The sequence below is a fragment of the Camelus bactrianus genome, chromosome 5 (assembly GCF_048773025.1).
Source record: "Camelus bactrianus isolate YW-2024 breed Bactrian camel chromosome 5, ASM4877302v1, whole genome shotgun sequence".
NCBI classification, from domain to species: domain Eukaryota; kingdom Metazoa; phylum Chordata; class Mammalia; order Artiodactyla; family Camelidae; genus Camelus; species Camelus bactrianus.
The window spans coordinates 60,818,499-60,837,675 of NC_133543.1; the positions used below are offsets into that span (position 1 = coordinate 60,818,499).

A 19,177-nucleotide genomic window follows, 5' to 3' on the forward strand; every position below is an offset into this window, starting at 1 on the left:
AAAAGGCTCAAGGAAATCTGAAACTTGACTCAGGACTTTCATTAGTAGTAACAATTTTGTATTTTAATTTTGAAATAATTCTGTATAGGAGGATTACATAAATAATTAAGGCTGTTAATTTAAAAAATAGAAACCTGAAGAAAATTTATAATTTTTTTAATTTATAAAAATAATTTTTGAAATTTATATTTATAACAGATTTAATATAAGTTGAGTGTATTTTATATAATTATAAATATATTTTAATATAATTACATATATAAAATTCAATTTATATTTATAAATTCAACTTAAAGTTTCCCTCTTTCATATTTCAGGTTAGTTTTTAGAGAGCTAATTCCTGAAGAGCATTTAATCTATTTCCAGCATTTTATATGACTTTGACTACTAGCACTGCAAAAATAATAAAATAAATGCCTTTAGATGATTATATTAATTGCAATTCTCTCTACATTTTTGCAGTTCTGTTTTATAACATGAGTCTGGATGTGAACCGAAAGGCAGAGACTCCATCAAGATTTTACTTTTCTTCCAATGGAACTTCTGATGTCATTACAAGCAGCATAAAAATAACAAGCAGAGTGGCAAACTGTAGAACACATCAAGCATTCATGCGGGTAATGTAAATTCATTTCTATTAACAAATATGTGAACTTTGATATTGTCAGTACACTTAAAAACATATTACATTGATATCTTTCTATAAAACATAGTTAAAAGCAAGTGTTATCCTGTCCTGAACTAGCTGACCTATTCTGGAGACACAATGTGAGACAGTCCTGTGACCTGGATAATTGAAACTCTGCTTTTTGCTCCTTCTTTATTTCACATTTACCGCGTTTTACTGCACCCCTCTTTTTAGAGGTTTGCCTTTTCCTTTCCACAACTGCTATCCCATCCCTGTTTATATGCTGGCCTAGAAATGTACCTATCCAGTAGCTCTGCTGAGCCCCAGATCTGTTCCTGGTAGACTCTGGTGGAGGGCCGGGGGAGGCGAGGCAGGGAAGTTGCTTTGTTTTTCATGTGACTTTAAGAAGCAGAATCCAACATGACTGCTTTTGGATTGTGTCTTTGTCTCCGTGCCAGCATTGTCAGTGATGTCAGTGGGAACTTGCCCAGTTGTAACACAGGGGTTCATCTGTGGGCCAGGACGATGGCTCTCGTGATGGTTTGGGGTATATCCTGCCAAAGCACAGTCAATTTCACGTTTCTTTTATTAAAACACTCACTCCCAAACTGATCATCACGTTCCTTGCATTGGTCACATTTTATCATCTGAAGCAGTGCCAGGTCTTTCTCATTAGGGAATGGTGTACTTCATCGGAAAATCTATTGTCACAGAAAAGCCAAACTCTTCCCGGGAGCCCTTTCTGGGATTTCAAATAGCAGCCTCAGCTTAGACCTTAATTTTCCCTTAGATACTTATTGCAAGCAAATGCAAACAAGCATCAGGGCTATTAAATGCTAAGAGCAATAATCCCTATGCTGTTTCCTCATTTCCCTTAGCAGTTTTTATTGTTGTGCTAGAGTAAAGCTATTAGATGGTTGAGAGCCAAAGTATAGAATGATATTAGTGTAACCATCTTTGATATGGCAGGGATTAAAGAGCTTTTTTTTTTAAGTCTGCATACTTGATTTTACTTAGATTAATCAATTTTAGAGACTAACATTAAAGCCATTTTAAAGGCAATAAAAGGACCAATATTAGACATTCACAAAGAAACACGTTTTGTTGAATTTGTTTAAATGGCAGCAAATTGATCTGATTTATTTAGTCCTGTTTCTTGGCATTGTTCCTATGATTAAGGGTTCATCAAAATTGTACACTTGCATCAGAATGAATTTGTACTAGGAGTGACATTTTAGCAGAGGTTTCTGCATTAGTTGCATGTGTACGTGTTGCGTTACCATGGTAGCGACGACAGCAGGTTACAGCCATGACTTGGGGCCATATAGTCACTGTCGTACAAAAGCACTTAGCTCTGGGATTGGTACATAGCAGGGACTTTGGGAAAAAGTGATTGTTTCTTCCAATATATATTTTTTCCTTCCTAAATTACCTTGCTTTGGTTTGGAACATTTTTAAATCACAAATAGTAAGTCAAAAGGCAACATCTGCCCCTGCAGCAAACCCAAGGTGAGTGTAAGAACCATGGAAGCAGCTACCCAGCCTTGAGTTCTGTCAGCGAACTCTGTTACTTAGGAGGATATGAAAATGTAATGAGTGCATTTTCCACCCCCACCAGCATGGTACCCGAGGCATTCAGAAACAAAATTGAGCTGGATTGTTCCTTTGTTTTGTAAAATGTGTCCAATGTCAGGAGTGTTAATATGCGTGTGTATTCTGTCTCAGCACCCCTTACACTGAAATAAGGTGACCCTTGTTAGTTAAGTGCTCAGGCCCACAGGCTCCACTTCTCCATCCACTCAAGTAGTGTCATAGATACTGAATATCTTCATTGTGTCAGGTTCCATTTAAGACATTAGTATAGATCAGCGACTGAGGCATAAAAAGATTACCATCCTCCTAGAGCTTATAGTCTAGTGTGGTGAGAGTAAAAATAATGTAACAAAATGTACATTTTATGTTATCTTAGAAGAAGATATGGGTGATAGAAAAAGGAAAGGAAGGCAGAGTACAGGAAATTATGGAGCACTGGGGAAGGAATGAAGAGCACAATTTTAAGTAGGGTGGTCAGAGTAGGCCTCATTCAGAAGGTGACATCTGAGCAAAGTCTTGAAGGAAGTGAAGAAGTTAACTGTGTGGATATCGGGGGCAGCGGTTCTCAACTTCAGCAAGCAGCAGCATCACCTCTAGGGCGTGTTTAAAGCACAGATGGCTTGGCCCCGCCTGGAGTTCTTCATTCAGTAGGTCTCCAGTGTGGCTAGAGAATTTGCATTTTTGTAAAGTTCCCAGGTGATGCTGATGTCATGGGCTTGAGAGCTGTACTTTGAGAACCCCTGGTGCGGGAGAGGAACATAACAGAAAGAAGAACTAGGTAAAGAAGCCTCGAGACAAGAATGTGCCTGGTTGTTTTAGGGAACAGTGTGGGTGGAGGGCAAGGATGGCTGGAAAAGTGAGCAAGGGGGAATGTAGTAGCAAAAGAGTCAGATCACATAAGACCTGTGACTTTTTCTCCAAGTGAAATGAGGGTCTGCTGTAGACTTTTGAGCAAATAATTGGCATGATGTGACTGAGTAATAAAAAGGAATACTCTGCCTACAATGTTGAGACTAGATGGTAGATGACCACATGTTGACAAGGGGAGAAGATACTGCAGTGAGCCAGGTGAGAGATGATGGCTCCAATGAATCTGGTGGCAGTGGATATGGTAAGAAATGGTTGAAGACAGATCCTGCACAATTTGCTGACAGATTGGATGTCTAGCATTGGAGAAAGCTTCCAAGATGACTCCAGGGTCGCTAGCCCAAGCAACTAGAAGAATATAGTTTCCATCAATAGTACAAGGGAAGCAACTTTTGGATGGAGAATGTTGGATGTCAGTTGTGCGCCTACTGAGCTGGAGACACCTGTTTTACTTTCAAATGTAAATAGCAAGCAAGCATTTGTATACACCCATCTGGAGTCGGGGAGAGACATAGGACTGGAAATATAACTTGATGCCTCTTTGGCACATTGATGTTTCAAAAGCCTTATGAGATGGCTGAGCTCACCACAAGAGGAGAAAAGAGCCGAGGTCTGTACTCTTGGCACCACACCATGAAGAGACTGGAGAGAAGAGAAGAGAAGGCTTACAGAGGAGGTGAGAAGGACTAATCAGCAAGGAGGAGGACTGAGAGCTTCTGGCATTCTGGAAGTGAAGTGAGTAAAGCAGGGCAAGGAGAAGGGCATGGCAGTGTTTCAGTGCTGCTGCTTGGTCAAACACAGTGAGGGCTGAGAACTGACCAGTGGGTTTAGCAATATGGAAGCTGCTGGTGATTGTGACAACAGCATTTTGGAGTAATAGCAGTGGGAAGAGGAATTGGAGACAGAGTGTAGGTCATTCTTTCACAAATTTTTACTCTGAAGAGGGCCAAAGTAAAGGGGTTGGCTGTCAGTAGTTGATAATAGAAGTGGAGTGATCATTTTTTTTAAGGTAGGAGGAATAGCATGTTTTTGTGCTGATGGCTGTGCTCCAATAGAGTGAAACATTTATGAAATAGATGAGAGGAAAGAATAGTTAGAACAGAGTTTTTGAGGAGGCAAGAGGGGTGGGGTTAATCAGACAAATGGAAGGGTTGATTCTAGATAGGCACATGGGTGGCTCATTTGTTTGTGTGTTTGCAAATACTGGGCAGACGTGGTCAGGAGGACTGGAAGTTCTCTTCGGATCGCTTTAATATTCTCAGTGAAGTAAGACACAGCGTGGTTAGCTTCAGTGGGAGTGGGAGACGTGATGTTTGGAGTTTAGGAAGGAGATGTGAAATAGTCTTCTGGGAGAGCGGGAGAGTAAGGAAGTGCAGTCTGGCTGTGAGAAGCATTAGGCTCTAACTTGCTTTGTGAAGTGAGAGGAGTCCGAATGGTTGTGGTGTTTTCCGGTCACACTCAACCTTACAGGTGGGAGTGGTTGAAGTTACCGCCCACCAGGGCTGTGGTTTGCCAAGGGAATGAAGCAAAGGAGGAACAAGAGAGCTGAGGAGTGTGCAAGGGAAAGGTTATATTGCTCGCCATTAAGACTGAGCGGGGTAAGGAGAGGAGAGAGGACATCAAGATGGAGGCTGAGGGACAGGTGACGGTTGAATTGGAGGTTCCAGAGGGATCAACAAATTGTTGGAATTGAGTATTAAAGAGAATGATCCAGAAAGATCTCATCAATATTACATCAAGTAAAAGCCGTTGAGGACCCGAAGGTCAAGAAAAAACTGAATTTTGTTTTTATTTTCGCTCGTAATCCCTTAACGACCTCACATAAATGCAAGTCTTTCAACCTACTTATATTTTAAAAACCTATCACATTCTTTGATGGTAGAGAATTTGGCTATTGAAAAAAAAATCCAAGTCTTATCTTAGAACTGGAGCGTCTATTAAGTCTTTCTCTTTTAATCACACATTCTCTAGTTTCATGTATTGGATCTTCTTGGAATAGAGGAGACATTTTTAACAATCTAATAAGTATCATGTCACTAGGATATACATTTGCTGGTATGTTATTTTTTCTGAGACTATATGGTCATTTATCTGGTTGGTAAGCACATCAGTTTTTGCAAGTTTACTTAATTTACTCATGGTTAAAATAGGTCTCACACAAGATTGTTTTATGTGAATGGTCAAAATTTGTTCCTTAGAAAGTAGGAAGGGAGAAATTATTTTTTCCTTATAAAACTCCATTTTTCAGTTGTTTATAATTATGCCAAGCTTCAATTTTTGCTATTAGAGCCGTAAAATTATTAGATGTTACGAAAGAAGAATCTAGAATTTAGAGGTGGGAGTTCATAAAAGGTTTTGATGATATAAGGGAGAGGGTTAATTTTTTCGTGCTTTGTAGTGTTTTATCTGCTGAAATTCCGTTCTATTAGACATCACTTTTCCTTTTATGAAAATGTCTCCGCATCCATGTAAGCATATTAAAATAAATATTTGTCTTTATTATCTTCAGGTGTATGGTTTGATTAGATCTTAGAGATTTCTTAGGACAAGATTTTAGGACAGGGGATAATATTGAGGCTCTTTTGATTTAGAGAAACCCAATCAATAATTGGCAGCAGTTTTTAGAACTGTTGGAGCAGCCACGGTAGTGAGACTTCCCTTAAGGATTTGAGAGAAGGTATTTCTTGATTGATCTGGATGGAGGCTCTGCATCAAAATACTCACTCATGTTTGAGAAGAGAACAGGGATGCTACATTGGGATAATAAATGAAGTAACAGGATTCCCTTCCTGTCCATAGCATTTCCAGTAAAAGCTAGACATACTTAGCTTAGTTATCAGACCAGGAATGCCTGTCCCTGTTGGTATCTTGAGATCCAGTGAGTTCAGTGGCCTTAGCATGTTGTATAAAATCATGAAATCAGCCTGCCTGTATTTAGTAGATTGGTTTATTCTTTCTTTCCCTCGATTTCTCTGATTTATGGATTTTGGATTTCTGAAAAAAAGAAATTTTATTTTGTCACTTCTAAAACCCATCTTTTTAGTAATAACTGCAAAAATGATTGTGCATTTGATTAGTAAATACATCTATTTATATTCAGTTTGCTTATATTTTAAGCTGTTTAAGCATGTAGTTTAATGAAGTGCCATTTACTCCAAAGTAGTTACATTTCAACCACAGCACACTATGGGCTGATCCATGAATGCATACATTTCTGCTGAAAATCTAAGTACAAACAAACTGTATAACTGTACTGCTATTATGGTATCCTAGAAATAGATGGATTATTCCAACATATGTTAATTCTTTGTTGGAATGGCAAGGTCCTTGAAGACAGGAGGATATTATCTTTTCAATGTTTGTATTCTTCTTAGAGCTAACACAACTCATTATATAGGGCCCCCAGTCAATCAGTATTTAATAAATTTATAGATGATGTCATCTCAGTGCCACTTAAAGAATTCTGTGAGGGAAAATCAGAGAATATTCTATTGGCATAATGGTTAGGGCACCTGTTTTTGAGGTGTTGTCTTTTCTCAGAAGTTATAGTGCCAGATGTTGGACAGCTCACCTCTGAACCAAGCTTACTAGATAAAAGCGTTACAATTTCACGTGGCCTTGCTGGCTTGGATTCCAGTCTGTGCCTCAGTTTTTCCCTTCTCCCGCCCTAACCCATTCTCCACAGCGACACCAGAGGGGCATTTCCAAAACCCAAATCTCATCATATTCCTTGCTTAAAATTCTTCTACGTAAGAACCTTCCCATCCCCTTTCAAGTGTAGATGAGGTGTCCCCCTCTTCTGTACTTGTATATGTGTGTATCAGAATCCTCACCCCCCAACCAGATGTGTGGATTTATGGGTTATAGACTCTGACGGAGGAACTGACTTTCAGCTTTGTATCCCCACATCCTGCCTTCTACAGAGAGACCCATGAATAGATATCTTCAAATGTTTCTTTATACCTCAACATCATTTTTCACTCAGTAGTATATTATAAATATTTCTGGCTCCATCGTTGAAATAAATCCCTTCACTACATAGATACAGGAGGAGGGCTGGGCCTGCCGCTCAGTTCTCAAGCTGGCCACAATACAGATTTCTCTGAAAGTCAAACAAGAAGGCAGGCTTTGTTATTTCAGGCTTGTGCTAATTTGCATGCTTGTGGGTGCCCTGTTTCATGTAATCGTCCATTAAAATGTGGCATGGAATCTTCATTATTTTTCATATAGAGAGCCCATGCCAATCCAAATCAAAAATCTTAAGCAAATCTACCTTTTCCCTCCTAAATATTAGTCACTTCGAGACAGTTTTGACATCACAGCTTTTGTCCTCAGGTGGAGCTGTTAAAGTTAAATAAGTGCAAATGTCTGTCAAATTCAGTTTTTGCAAGAGTGCACGTACATTTTATACATTGTGAGAAAAGCGTAATTAATAGCTAATTAGGATAATGAAAGTAATATACACCAGATGTAGAGAAGACCTTGTGGAAAATTAGTATGAATTAGATAACATGTGATTTGGTCAAAGCAAGCTTGTTGAGAAGAATTAAAACAGTGGACATGTGGAGGGACAATCGGTAGCTGTCTAGCTCCTACACCTAGGGAATAATTTAATCAAATTTGCTATTGTAATACTCAGGGCTTCAAGCTGTTCCGTTTTCACAAGTTGATAACTTGGGATTTGGGTCCTGATTTGCAGCATTCCTATATGGTCAAGGTTTCGGGTTGAGATGATCACTTATCAAGTAATCTAATAAAAACATCTCCATGTGTGAGGATGGAAAAGCCATGAGAGATCTTGAATACTCTGACTCATACTCCCCATCTTCCAGGTACCACTTAATTAATACAAGTCTAACACTTGTATTAGTAGAAAATGGAGCTCACTTTCTGTTTAGTCTCCATTGGTTGGCAATAATCTAATTTTCCTTTTTTTTTTTACTCCTTCCAGATAGTCACCAGAACTTACAAGAAACTGAAATTCTGTAATTCCTTGGTTGGCTTATATAGCTACATTTTGAAATACTATACACATAGCAATTATAATATTTAACATCTACAAAGACCGTAACACTTACCAGGCATTGTGCTAACCGTTTTACATACATTATGCCATTAATTCCTCATAATAATAAGATGTAGATGTCATCATCATCATCTTTACTATTATTACCATTTTCAGATGAGGTAATTGGTCCATAGACAGAGTAAGTAATTTCCCAAAGGTTACCCAGATAACAGGTGATGGACCTGACATTTGAACTCCAGTACTTTGCCTTCAGACCACTTGCTTTTAACCATTATACATGTACATTAATAATATTGTAAATGATGGGAAGAAAAAATTACATCCTTTTTTAAAATAATTACATAAAGACAAAGAATAGGTGTAGTCTTTTATGTGGTATGTCATCTTTATTAACTTACTTTAATTTTTATCAAAAGTTACTATGGATGTAAGTAGCATAGCAGTAATCTGTGTGATCGGCATTTTTTTCTTCTATTCATTAGTGATTATTAATTTATGAGCTTGGGAAATCTGCTTTTAGGCAGAAATGTTTAGGCCATATTCCAATTCTGAAATGTCTAAGATAAATAGAAACCCAATGACAGACACTAAGAAGTCTGTCAATTACAATGTCATGGATCTGCTCAGGAATTTGCCAAGCATAAATATAAACCTCATAAATATAAAACTCAATTATGGTTAAAATTAATATGTCTAGTCCCAATGAAAACCCTTGAGTTTCTTTCTTTAGTGGTCAAGAGGCACTTTGCTAAATCTGTTTTTTAAGACGAGAAGAACCGTAGATTGAAACGGGCATGTGAAGTCGAGTCAAACCAAGCTTTACATTTAAATTGTTAGTATGGAAGACAAAGTGCGTGACCGATTCTTCAAATATCTTCTCAGTATAGTAACAATTCTAATACCGAGAAAAAGAAAAACTGCATAGTTCCTGTGTAGGTGGACTGTATCTGCTGACTGAGAAATGCCCTCTCAAATCCTGAGATTATTTCTACTTTTAAGTGCTTTTGTGCTTAAGATACTTGTTTTATAGATTTGCCATCAACATGTCACGCAATTTAAATTGTCAACTGAATTCTGTTATAAATCCTCATGGATTACTTTATAGTAAAATCTTATTTGCCTGCCCTCTTAGATAAGGAGAAAAATGAGTCTGTTTTGTTCAGTATACTTTGAAAGTCTCCTTCCTGTCTAGTCAGGGTTACGAGAAGTGCTTTCTAAGAGATGCTATGTTTTTTATCTTACCTGACTTCCATACTTTTTTACAGAGACTTGGGATTCTGGAAACCTTTATTTAGTGTCATGCTTCTTCAACTGAATGGCAAACTCTCTCAAAGTTACTTTTTTGTCAGTTGTTTTACTGTTTGAACATATGTGTCTTAGAAAATAATTATAATAGGAATATAGTATATTCCCTTTTAATGAGACGCTGTTGAATAATCAAATGAAATGGTGAAATAAATTTTAAATTCATGGGAAAATGTTTTTAAAAGAGAAAAGTTATGCCTGCATGTAGAAATAAAGATGAAAATATATGAATTGACAATCAGTGTAATAAACTCAAAGATTGTTTCTTTTGGGGCAGAGGACAATAAATTTTAGAAATCTCATCACTCAAAGACTTTTTGATTACATATAAATAAGATTAAGATTGATAAATGCTGGGTAAAAATTAGTAAGATATTAAACTTAAAAGAATGTCACACAGAGCAGAATGGAATCCAGATAGGTTATAATTCTGTGTAATTGATAAATAAATCCAAGAACTCTTTGTTTGTAAAGTGTAAAAGCACAATAAACGTAGAAAAACTGTAAGAACTAATAAGAAATTTCAGTAAAAATTCAGTAGGATAAAAGATTAAGCATACAAAACAAATAATTTTCTTATATGCGATTCATAACCTGTTAGAAAATATAACTGTGAAAGGTCCATAATGAAAAGCAAAAAAAAAGATATGTTTCATAATAAACATGAAATGAATCAAATCAAATCAAATCGTTACTGAGAAATATAAAAAGAGAACTTGAATAAGTTGAGAGAGCTGTCGGATTTCTTCAAGTCTACTACAGGGAAATGTTAAATAGGATAAAATGATTAGCACTTTGAAATGACTTACAAAGAGTTATAACGGAAAACACTTATGTTAGAATGTCAAGTTATGAAGAGTATGCATAGAAAATAACAACAGAAAATATGCCCAAATGTAGACTTTTATAACTATTATTGGATGGTTATAGTTTTTCATTTTTAATACATTTTTTGTTTTTTTCTAATAAACATGAATACTTTTGTATTGTGCAAAAATATACAGTTCAATTTTTTAACAATTTGGATTAAAAGGTAAGGGTTTTCTTTGACTTCCATATGTTGTGTTTGGCCTTATGTAGGAAAGGAGTGGATTTATATATATGTATTTTATTTACATGCTTTTTTTTGTTATTAATTCATACGATTTTAAATTTCCTTAGAAAGACGTGCGGGACATCCTCACCCCAATTCAGATTGAAGCTGCTTACCACCTGGGGCATCATGTTCTCAGTAAACAAAGTACAGAGGAATTCCCACCACTTCAGCCAATTCTTCAGCAGAAGAAAGAAAAGGACATGATTGAAAAAACAGTAGGAATATTTTACTTTATTTGAAAAATTATGTGACATATAACTAAAGAATTTAAAAAAAAATATTGCATAGTTCTGGGGAAATGAACTCTCTCTCTGAATCCTTTTAAATTTTTTATGAATTTGTTTTAAAAGAAGATTTATATGTCTTGTTTTCCATTTTTCTTTGTTTTTTATATTCTCTGTGGGATATTGAGCTGAATACTTTTAAATATGCATTTAGTCATAGCAGTGTTTTCCCATATACATAAAATGTTTATTTTCTCTCCTCCATGCCTCGCCAGTGAAGAAAATACATTTCTAGAGAGCTCTCATAATGGAAGTGAGTTGCATTCATGAGTTAGTTATTCACTGTCGCCATGTGTGTGCAGCTTATTTTTCTTTCTCATTTTGTCTCTTTCTCATTTTGTCTCCCTCTCACTCACCCTACCCACAGATACACTCATGTCCTGTTAGTCAGATTTTACTCATTTATAAACATGTGTATTTATGTTACACAACAATTTCTCTTTTTAAACTTAGCTGTATGCTATTCAGCCACATCCCAGGATCCAGTTGGATTTTGAGACAGATCCTGCATTCTAACCAGTGAACTGCTTTTTAAAATTTATCCCAAAATGTATCAGTTTCACTGATGGTGTTTTTATTCCTGGGAGTCCAGTTGTTCAGACTTTCACTGTCCAACAACACAAAGACAGCCAACAGGATGTTTGGGGGCATGGTAAAAGCATTCATTAAACCATTCACTAATGGCACACAGACTGCAAAAGATGAAAGGGACATTTCAAGGTCTACTTCATATCCTGTCCAGACAAAATTGCCCGAGTCACTTTAAGATATTTGAGCTTACAATCACCACTGTCTGGTCTATGGTACTAGATCAAATGAAGATAATAACTTAAGATCAAATACCCTCTATACCCTTGTGTGAAAGTACTAATGGAAGTCGGGTTTTTTTACTCTTCTGTTGAACTTCAGTTTTCAGCGTCAACTACTTTTAAGTGTCTTTACTAATGAACGTCTCAGTATTTTAAGTACACAAGTCAAAACCTCAGCAATTTGAGTTATATGAGAATAATCTACATTTTGACTCATAGAACAACCTACTTTACAAATAAGAATAGTAGAAAAAATTGTGTCCTTAATCAGCTAGAGAATGACTTGCACGTTCCCTGTGCTCCCCCCGGGTGTAGACAGTCTCTGGTCTGATGTGCCGTTTGACAGCACTCTCCTCACTCCCAGTTTTAGGAGCCTGGCTCCTTTTCTGACTTTCTAGGTTTCTTTTCCACATCTCTCCCTCTTTCACCTGTTCCTCTCAGCTTCCTCTCTTTGAATCTCTCCCTGTTTTTCTCTTTGTCCAGCTTATTACACCTCAGGGCTTCCTAGCTACCTTGTAGTATCTCTGGGTCCTATTAAAATGGTCAGAATTCAGTAAATTCTGGAACCTCTTGATAGACTGTCATGTAATTTTGTCCACCGTCTCCTTAAAGTAAAATTTCTAGATTTTTATATTTTATTATTTTCAGCAAATATAAAATCACTGTTCTACCATCTGAAAATTCAGTGTCATGCTTACGCATATTAAGTGGGCTCAAACTGCAGCAAATTGAGAGGAACTCAATGAAGAAACTCTTAGCAGCACAGGGTTTAAACACTACATTGGTTACTACCATAGTTGGATTAAACTTTTGTTACACAACTATTATGAAAGAAAAAAATTTTTTTCACTTAACAAACTTAGGCTTTAAATATACTCATTTGGGAAACTTGGTTTTTTTTAGCCCTGGAATTGTTTGTCATTTGAATCTACTGATGAATTCTCTTCAAAAGGGATAAAATAATTATCAATTTGACATATTAATTTTATTTTTTCTCATGTATTGTAGCTGTTTTATTCTTTAAAAAACATAGAAATACACCCACTGATTGAACTGAAATAAACAATACTGTCATATTTAATTTCCAGATAAACTTTGCAAGATTTTGTGCCCACGAAAATTGTTCTGCTGATTTACAGGTTTCTGCAAAAATTGGATTTTTGAAGTAAGTGTAGTTTATTCTCTGTTCTTAATCAAGATGGGTAACTGGTGTGTGCATGTGGGTTCTAAAGAGAAAGGGACTAATAACTAGTCCTTTGGGGTTAGCATTTACAGACCTGGCAAAGAACAGCATTCTGCTGACAGAGATTAAGTGATCTATACATCATTCACATAATTACACACCCAAAGACAATCATTTTTTGAAAGAATGAGAGTATGTGAGCACCATAGTTTTTTCAAGCATGTTTTGATCTTTTATTGATAACTCAGAAGATATTTCAGGATTTAACTATGCTTTGGGTTATTGTTATTGTATTTGTAGTTATAGTTTAGACATTTGTTAAGTGCCTGTTTAATAGAGTTTTGGTGGCAAAATGAGCTAACCTTTACCATATAATTCTTAGTATTTTATTGTCCAAAAACTGGTTACATAATTCAGACTGATGGACAAAACAAAGAAATCCCTAAATAAAAATATGACACATTTGAAAAGGAATAAACCATCTTGTTCTTATAAATCCATAGACAGGAAACAGGAAAAAGAAAATACATGTAATGTGCTTAGAACAGTTCACACAGTGAAAACCAGATAAATGTTGGTGGCTGTTGTTACTTTATGATGAGAAATAAACCATTGTAGTTTTGTATCATGTCTAGATCCCCTGTATAGAAATTGTTCGGCATGTCAGAGGGAAGATGTGCAAATGAGGACTGGAGAGAGAGAACCCACACTTCAGGCTAAGAGCTGGTTGTATGTGGAAGGTGAAGGAGGCAGAGGAGGAGGCACCAGTGGCAGGGCAGGAAAATGGGAGACTGTTCTGGGGAGGTCAGGATATAAAGGAGCAGGTTTGAATTGTAGTGTGTTGAATTTGGTGAGATTTCTGTATGTAGCTCTCCACTGGAAAATCTAGTTCAGGATTCTTTCTATTTGGGGGTCCTCTTGACATCAGTGACTTAGAAGAATGCCTGGGGGTGGAAATGTGAATTTGACAGAGAAAAGAACTAAGGATCAAATCTGGTAGGAAGGGGTTAAATTTTATTTAAAGAGCTTAAAAAGAGTAGGGTGTCACCCTTGGAGACTGAAAATGTATCTTCATAGAACTCAGAGGAGAACCAAGTCCACGGTGAAGTAGCCAATGGAGACTACAAAAAGCGGGACTTCGTATTGTAATTTTATAGAGATCAGACAGCATAGTGACTAAGGAAAGGTCATGGAAGTTGGCGTTTAAAATGTGACTGGTGGGGGGAAATAGAATGTCACTGGCAAATTTTAACAGAAATTTCAGTGCGGTCATAGCTAAATGACACAGTTCGTGATTACGGGAAGGGGGATATACCAGGAACAAGTAGGTTCAAGTGAATTTGTATGTATTTATCAAGTATTATTTATTTAATCATGGGAAAATATAAACAAGTGTGAGGATCAAAGGCCTGGGAAAGAATAAATTGAAGAGAGAAATCTGCTTAAATGTAGAGGACACTCTTCAGACCTTACTCAGACTCTTGTCTTAAGCATTTGACGGCTGTTCACTTCCTTTTTTGAGCATCCTTTACTTTAACTTCCATGGTGCCACCTACTCCCATTCTCCCTTTATTTCTGTGGTCCCTCCTTCGCAGTTGTGTTGGGAAGGTCACTGATTTGGGCTCAGAAGATATTACTGAAAATGCTTCTTTCCTGAAGAACGAAAGTACACCTTACTGAATTAAGATACAAAATCATTAGCTTAATTGACTTACTAGTTTTTCTTCATGACGTATTTCTCACAATAAGAAATTGTATGATCTACTTTGCATTTTTAATTTGAAGATAATGTTTCTGATAGTCTGAATCTCAAGTTCTTTATGATTTTAAGTGGCAGCCAGTGGAAGGGCAGGCAGTATTTGTCCAAGTGTGGTCCTTGAGTCCCCTTCACAGGAATCACCTGGAATGCTTGATAGAAATGCAGGTTCCTAGGCCTCTGTCCATCCAAGTCAGAATCTATAAGGACCAGGCCCAAAACATGTGTTATTAATAGAGCTATAAGTGGCAGTTCTCAAACTAAAATCTGGCAACCAATGTTGTGATTTTGATTTGAAGTCAAACAAACTGGTTCAAGTTTATCTACCATTTACTACCTGAATGACCTTTTTAGAGAAGCCTTTCAACCTCTGTAAACTTCCTTCTTCATTGATAAGAAGGTAAAATAGTACCTCTTGTGTAAGTTTGTCTTAAAAATCAGGTGCAGTGGTGCAGGCCAGGTGCACGGCACCAAGTCGGGGATGCATGAAGATTCGATAACAGTTGTTCCCTTTGGTAACGTGGTTGGCGTATTTATAGGCCGTGATAAAAAATGTTTTATCTTGGTCATAAGATGAAATATTGCCAATGAGTTCTAAACATTTTCTGCACATGTCTTGGTTATTTATCCAGAGCTTACTGTTTCCTTGTATCCCGAGACAGTCGGTAGTCTTCGGTTGTGTGAGGTCTGAAGCGGCCTGAATGCCAGGGTAAAGTGTAAGCCCCTCATCTTTTGCATCAGTTAGGAAAGCGACAGGCTGCTTCTGCTAGGTAAATAACTTACCTGAAGAATTTTCAAATGAAAACTCTTCTAATTAATTTTTAGGCTTGCGGTGAAGGATTCTGACAAACTACTTGCCCTTTTAATCAATTATACTCAATATCAGACAAAAATGCACCTTTCCCACCTAGGCGTCCTCTCCCCCTAATCAGTCAGGGTAGGCGCATTGTGACCGTGTGTCCCATGCCTTCTCCCAGCTCGAACTCCATTGGCACTAACAGTATTTCTGTGCCTCAGAGCTGCGGACCTGCTTTAGGGAAGTATATATACTCAGTACAGAGTATGAGTTTCTGATGACGGCAAACAGGACTGCCGGCAGCAAGCTAAACCGTGCTGATGCGCTCGGCCTCGTGTCCTCACTAAGTTGAGGCTGCCTCCTGAATCTGTAAATCCTCAGGGCAGTAAACCACGTTCAGATGGGCTTACACTGCAAGACAAAGATTAACGAATAGGACTTTTATCAAAATCATAGAGTAGCAGGCATTAGCCATCACATGGGCACCTTAAAATCAACTCTCTCATACAGATGACCGATCTCAGTGACACTCCTCCCCTCCGTGCCTCCGTCGTGCTTCCAGGGTGTAAGTGATGGAGGCTTTTCCTGAACAAAAGTGCTCTCATATCAGCTAGGAATGCTTTTAACTGCAAGTATCAGAGTACCTGACTGATGGTAACTTAAAAAATAAAGGCATTTAGTTACTTTGCATAGTAAGCAGTCTGGAGGAGATAGTTGCAGGTTTACTGAGAAGCTACCAAAATCTGGACATTGATGGTTCATGGTTATCTTTCCCGTTCTCTTGGCTTTTCCCTCATGACCATCACATGGCTGTTGTGGCACCAAGGATCCCAATAAACAGAAAGGGGCAAGGGCAAAATTCCGTGTCCTCTTGAGGCTGTCTTTCCAGGAAAGGAAGTGCCTGAGCAGGCTTCTTATTCTGATTAACTAGACCGGTGTTGCGTGCTCCCCTCTGGAATCGATCCTGGCTGAAGGAGGGTGGAGTCATCCTGATTATAGCAGGTCAATCATAATTCATTCCCTAAAGCTGAACTAGGGGCTTTGCTTCAGCAGTATCAAGGGAGTACCACCTATATAGCCTGAACAGTGCAGGGTTCTGCGCGCAGCTAAGAAGGGAAATCATTGTTGAGTAGGCGGCGAGCAGTGTGTAACATCTACCAGTGTACTGTTACCCCCAAAAGAGTGAGTCTAAAAAAACTATTTTTAAAGTGCAAATAGTAAGAATATATGCCCCACTGATGTCAACAGACTTTTGGGAAGATGAATTAGATGCTTTATACACTAAACAGTCTAATGACTAGTTTAATCTTCTAATCCATGTTCTTTTGCTGTCCTCCTTGGGGGTCTCAATGAGTTTGTCATTATTCAGTAAAATCTCCTTAAATGTCAGGTGGCTGATATATTCCTGTTGATGAGAATTTTCCAATATTTTTTTTCCTGAGGTCAGTAGTAAAGAAAAAGGACAGAATTTTGCTCGGGCCTGTAGGCCACCTGCTGCAGGCTAGCTTTTGGTCAGGTAAATGACTCGTGTATCTTGACATGGGTACGTATCAGTTTCTGTTATATTTTATTCTAGCATCTTGATTAAAAACATGTTCTGTATGAAGCAGTCATTCATCTTGTCGAGGCAAAGTGCATTCATTATCCTAAGGCTTGGGGAGCACTTCTCACGAAAACAAAACAATGTCATACAGTCAGGAAAAACATAGAGCCTGGTGCTGAAATGCATCAATTTTTCTATTTTTCCTCTTTCACTTATTAAGTTATGATTCTGTATGTACACAGTACCTTGATTTGTCTAAATTACGTGGATTCTAGGCTGCTTTGTAAATTTCAAGCCTGCATTATGCATGTTTTAATGAAGAATGAGCTGCGATTCCTGGGGAAAGCTCTGGTTCAGCCTTGTCGCACTTCCAGATGTGCACCTGGTCCTTTATTATGTCTCACATGCAAAGCTGGTGGGTATCTGTCTGATGGCACCTCATTAATGAATCCACATACAGTAAGGTGTGTGTGTGTGTGTGTGTGTGTGTGTGTGTGTGTGTATATATATATTCAAAGAGAAGAATAGAATTGTAATTATGGTAATATGGCAAAATAGCTTAAAAATGGAAAATAGACCAGGAGCCTCACTGCTGAAACGTGAACATTGTGCTTCTCTTTAATTTGCTGTTGTCTTGGAACCTAGCTGTTTATGCAGTGCTTTCACCTTCTGTTGCTTGTCTAAGTGCCAACTTCTTTCCCAAAGGTGTTCAGTGACTAATGCTTTGGTTACAAGCCAGAATATTTTATAAATGTCTATTTCTAGGCAGCTCTTCTACAAGTCTTAATTAAACTTTAATGTCAAACTGAAGTTTACTCTCGGAACCACTCTGGTTCCTTTAGTTGTAACGTGGTTATAGAAAAGTAGGGGGAGTGTAGGGCCGCTGTATTCCAGCGCGCTTCCCCTCTGCCGTTTAACACAGTGCCACCAAGCAGGTGCGCCCTTATGTAACACAAAGGTTTACAACGCAAGAATGAGTAAATCACAGCCATTCCCTGAAATGTTGGGAGAAATAGCACACCATCACTGAGTCAGTCTTCCACCCTGAAATGACAGCCATGGTTTAGAACAGTTACTGCCTTGTTAATGATCCTGCATCTTCCAGAAATATCCACCTTCTCAAACGCAGGGATCAGAAGCTAGAAATGCTACACAGGGATATGGTCTTCATTCCTTTCTCCTCGATGTCTTGAGTACTCCTCTCATCCTATGCCGTCTGAATAATGAAGCTTCTGTTACTGTCAGAATAATACAGATTTTACACACAGTAATATTATGTTGCGTGCTTATTTTGAAACTAATTAGATTCCTCAGTCAGATTGCTCAGAGGCAGAGCCAGCAAACTTTTTACATGAAGGGACAGATAGTAAATATTTTAGGCTTTCTGGGACAGAAATCTGTCTCAACTGCTCAACTCTGCTGTCACAGTGCAGAAGTGGCCACAGACGAATGAGCATGGCTGTGTTCCAATAAACCTTTATTTACAGGAGCAGGCAGTGGTCCAAATTTGGCCTTCAGGCAGAAGTTTTTGAACCCCTACTCTATGGTACGCTTACTTTTTAAATGACAATCCTGTAGGACTTTTTTTAGTTTTCATTATTTAAATAGAGTTCCTTACAGTACATTTTATTTTTTAAATATAATTTGTTAGTAAGATTTTTAGCTGGTTGCCAGATTTAGAGATTTTTCAGGAATTAATCCTGGGATAACAAATCATAAGTTCTGTTCATAGAAGGATAGACAGACTAACACAACAGAATTACATATATATATATATATATATATATATATATATATATATATATATATATATATATTTTTTTTTTTTTTTTTTACTGAAATACTATAAAAGCTCCAACTGGAATTGCTAAAATTCCCAATGGTAGTTGAAAGGATAAGTAAAATGTGGTATATTGGCAAAACTGAATATATACACCAGTGAGAATGAATAATTTACAACTCCATGCAGCAATATAGATTAATCTTACAAAATTTTGAGTAAAGAATGTCAGATACTCAAAGACTGCATATTCAGTGATTCCATTTGTATGAAATATAAAACTGGGCAAAGCCAGTCTATACTAGTAAATGTAAGATATCAGGTGGGGGCAGTAACTGGAAGGGGGCACAGGGTATTTCTTTGGTGCTGGCAGTAGATTTTACGTTTTTCTTGATCTCGGTGATGGTTTAATGCATGTATTCAGTTTATAAGAATTCGCTGAGCACTTAGGACGTATGCACTTTTCTGTATGGACATTCTAGTTTGATAAGTAAGTTTCAAGTGGAAA

At 37.5% G+C, this 19,177-nt stretch overlaps 1 protein-coding gene across 3 annotated transcripts in view; it reads left to right on the forward strand.

Annotated features, from left to right (window-relative positions):
• Positions 1 to 19,177, forward strand: part of ITGA4 (integrin subunit alpha 4) — a 220,415-nt gene that overhangs the window by 185,570 nt on the left and 15,668 nt on the right. For all 3 annotated transcript variants that reach the window (XM_074363988.1, XM_074363987.1, XM_074363989.1), the window contains 3 exons: positions 463 to 617; positions 10,584 to 10,733; positions 12,700 to 12,776. In XM_074363988.1, coding sequence (XP_074220089.1) covers positions 463 to 617; positions 10,584 to 10,733; positions 12,700 to 12,776 — 382 coding nt within the window. The remainder of the gene's footprint in view (positions 1 to 462; positions 618 to 10,583; positions 10,734 to 12,699; positions 12,777 to 19,177) is intronic.